This window comes from Ylistrum balloti, unplaced genomic scaffold, assembly GCF_031769215.1.
Source record: "Ylistrum balloti isolate Yb309-2 unplaced genomic scaffold, AGI_CSIRO_Ybal_v1 Utg371110, whole genome shotgun sequence".
Taxonomy (NCBI): Eukaryota; Metazoa; Mollusca; class Bivalvia; order Pectinida; family Pectinidae; genus Ylistrum; species Ylistrum balloti.
Genome location: NW_026782610.1, coordinates 43,907 through 47,744, shown reverse-complemented (window position 1 = coordinate 47,744; position 3,838 = coordinate 43,907). Strand labels below are relative to the sequence as shown.

General features: G+C 35.3%; 1 protein-coding gene across 1 annotated transcript; it reads left to right on the top strand.

Annotated features, from left to right (window-relative positions):
• Positions 1 to 301: 301 nt before the first annotated feature.
• On the top strand, positions 302 to 3,251 carry LOC132560762 (uncharacterized). Its single transcript, XM_060225440.1, has 2 exons — positions 302 to 438; positions 2,738 to 3,251. Exons 1-2 carry the CDS (start codon positions 302 to 304, stop codon positions 3,249 to 3,251), a joined length of 651 nt encoding a protein of 216 aa, XP_060081423.1.
• Positions 3,252 to 3,838: the final 587 nt, after the last annotated feature.

Genomic DNA, 3,838 nt, shown 5'->3' with positions numbered 1-3,838 from the left:
GGCCAGTGTATAAGCTCTGTGCTCTTAAACTGTTTTGATATATAGACAGAAAAAACCCGATATCTATATCAACGAATGCTTAGCATCAGATATTAAGACAGGTAACGTTATACAAGTCGAGAGTTTTGGGAAAGTGAACATTTGATTATCTGTGATGAAATTATTATATCAGTTTTACTAATAAATTGAAACCGATTCCGTGAAAATATATCAACAATCTTTGTGATTTCAGGTAGCAAGGGCGCGCCACATTCGAGATTAATCATGTAATATTTGGTTCGAGAATGGACAATATTGAGGTATGAGGAACAAGACCGGAAGTATTCAAGACGATGAAGAAAAAATGCCGGAATATAATACAACTGCAGTGGTGTTTCTTGGAATTTTCAGTGTTTTGTTTCTAATGACATGTATTTTGTCAGCCATCAAAGCAGTCAAGTAAGTCCATTGTCATACAAGATACAGGTAAAAAACGTAAATATCCAATACATAATATTGAATTATGAATTCTCATGAACAAGATAGGTGTGATCTGAAAGAGTGATTCTATCATGTACACCATAACTCGGATCATTTCTACCATAAAATAATCACACACCTACACCCTAAATTATCAAATATGCATTTTATACTGGTGGATGTTTTCATCTTATACGTTTAGGTAATTTTAGGTAGAGAATCGATCACCATTAGCAACTGAACCAGTTCCGGAGCACTGTGGGAAGTACTGCCGGTGGGAATCCCTTTGTAAACAGTTTAATGGTCATTTACACAACCGTGTCCATCCAAATTTGGTTATTTATCTTTGTTGCTTTAGAATGACCAATTACATTCATTAAGATAATTAGTAGGATAGGTTGCTAAGTTTTTATTTACGATCGTGGAACCAAAGATATATAAAATGGTTGAATATTATTAAGTAATGAGATCAATTTCTTCTATTACGTTCGGTATATAGCTCTCAAAAGGGATTTCCCTTGAGATTTATCGTTATAGAAACAGTAAATTGTTGGAGGTAAAAACTTAATATCATCTGTAACAGTTGTCACTTTTGATAGAATGTTCGTTGTCGCTTATAGCTGTCTTAAATCAACATTTTAAAGGATTGAACTTCAATTCCTGGTCAGTAACAAATAAATTTGATATGAATCATTGACAACATCGATCCAGACAAACCTGACAGTCGGTTCTAATGCTAAACAATCTGAACGTGTTTCTGTTCTAAGTGACTTTAGCTTATTATGACAATTAAAGATAAAACTAAGCAGATTTAACCAATCATCCGTAAGGATATCAATGTACAATAACTTTTAGTTATTTTCACGCAGAAAGTTCTTTTTACACTTGCTGTATGCCTTAAAACAGTTTTAATGAGCTTTGACATGATTGCAATTTAAATTGATTTATCGTGGATGGATTGATAGAGTCATGTTACCTTCGGTGAGAGTCGTTTACACGCTCTTCAGATTTACAGTAACACATATTTGCACTTAACCCTCTTCGTGTTTCATCATTTTGAAATAAACCCTAATGCTTTATATCTAGTAAGAGAACTAGATATAATGCATTCGGGTTTGTATCAAAATGATGACACTAGCATTACTGAAGTGGTGAATTTTAATTCAGAAAGATTTGTATCTTCTAAATGTCTGATTTTCATTGGCAAAAATACCACATGTCTAAAACTAGATATTCCGGTTTTGGCCTCAAATAACGACACGATATTTCTCACTGACGAATATCTCCCAATCAAGAATCCAACCAGCTGCGCAATTGTCGTCCTTTCAGTTCCCTGTGCCACATTTCTATATGTAAAATATTGACTTTCAAAATAGTAACCAACAGCAAAAACATAATCCACTTACGTAATATACATCATAAGGGTTTGTTAAACACGTGTAGTGAAGATTAGTATCGATGTTAATTAATTATGCGCGATACCAGAAGCAGGTCATTAATTTTTTCGCCTATATCAGCTACCTAGTCACATTCAATGGTCAGGGTTTGCGTGCGTCTCTTTCTCTCTCCCCCTCCCCCACTCTCTCCAGAAATAATTGGCGGCGACGGAAAGTTGTTCGCGTGTGGCATGGTTTCACATCTACATTGTAGGCAAAAGGTCATCGTATTTGTATACTGTAATAAACTGGTTAAGTGCTGTTCTCTTATTTATTAAGGTCTGTAGTTTTAAAACCGTTAGTCTAAAGGTTTCCAATGACGTCAGACTCCCACGCGGTAGCGCGAGCGAAGTAGGGCATGTCCTGAGTTAAAGGGAAGAAGTGATGGAATATATTTATTTATAGCATTTATTATTAGACATGACATATACGGTACATGGTATATCCTAAAATCTACTTTTTGATAGTTCTGTTTGATTGCGTTAGGTCACGCCAGTGTTGTTATTCGGTAAGCTTTATTTTATGTAGGTATATACATGTTCCTTTGTATATAAGACTTTATACTTTTGACATCTAAACACAAGCCCAACATTTTTATATCTAAGACATGATGGAATAAGTTCATATTCAAAGTCAAAATCGAAGCAACGAAGATTTTATATTAATCGATTATTGAAGCTGATCGTATAAAGAGATTGACTTTTGGGATATCAATATCGATCGTCATGTCTGTAATGGAAGCCTTTTCTGAGAGTATCTGTATTTATCAGGGCTTTATCGATTTCTGTGAATGAGCATGATATATTTCTCTACTTGATTTGATACATTTTGTTGTTCTGCAGAGACAGGAAAAAAATAAAATCTAGGATTGAAGCCAAGCGACGACTGCGTTTAGAGCAATCCGCTTATGAAAATCCAGAAAATGGAGCTATTCAAAAAGGCCTCGAGGAGGAAGAAAGTGTTACTTTAAACAAGCGCGAGAAAGACGCAGACACAACTGCAGTATCCTCGGACGCCAACAATCATTCTCACGTGTTCCGAACAGTATCTGCAGACGATGTAATTATCGTTGAACAAAAGAAGAATTTAAATAATGTTGACAACAGTGGTGTTTCCCATTCGAAACTGTCGAGTTCTGTACCAGACCTTCAACAAAAAATATCTCCAGAATGTCTGGCAGTTAAAAAGCAAATTCGAAGAACTTCCTATGCAATTGCTATAGACAGTCACTCATGGCTACCGAAGGACCAACCACGCTTTGCAAACTCATCAACTATAATAAAAACTTATAACCTGAAGCCAGGCACAACGAAATCGTATGAAAACAGAGCATTTGACCCGAATGATACACAGTGAGACATAACGTCTTTGTTGTTTTGTTTACAACATTTTATTATACAGACACATAAAAACGTTTTCCTTAATGAATATTTATTAATTACCGGAGACGTTTAAAGTATTCCTGATTACTGTCAAGTCGGTTGTATATGATGGGTTTCCTACAAAAGACGTAGCATCTGTCGTTTTTCTTCCAATGTCAGCATTTCACCATTATTGAACTGTGCATGAACTTGTAAATCATAACTTTGTTGATATCTTGAAAGTTGTTTGAATACTCATACATATGTAAACAGTTTTATATAAACTTATTCTTTGATCCAGTGATGACGTGTTGAATTATTATGATACTGACGTGACGAATAAGTAGCTATGTTCTGCCATGTTGTGTAGTAGAATGCGTAATGTCCTCGTGTTGGATGCCTCCACTTTTGAATCTGTCATGATGTATGTAGTAAAATGCGGAATGTTCTCGTGTTGGATGCCTCCACTTTTGAGTCTGTCATGATGTGTAAGAATTGATTTGTGTTGTCAGTATGATTGAGAATATCCTCGTGTTTGATGCAACCCACTTTTGAGTCTGTCATGTTGTGTGTAGTAGAATG

Bases quoted from the DNA above. Each gene is read 5' to 3' on its own strand.
- LOC132560762 (XM_060225440.1), top strand. From the start codon at position 302: ATGAGGAACAAGACCGGAAGTATTCAAGACGATGAAGAAAAAATGCCG. The intron at 439-2,737 runs GTAAGTCCATTG...GTTGTTCTGCAG, and splicing joins TCAGCCATCAAAGCAGTCAA to AGACAGGAAAAAAATAAAAT.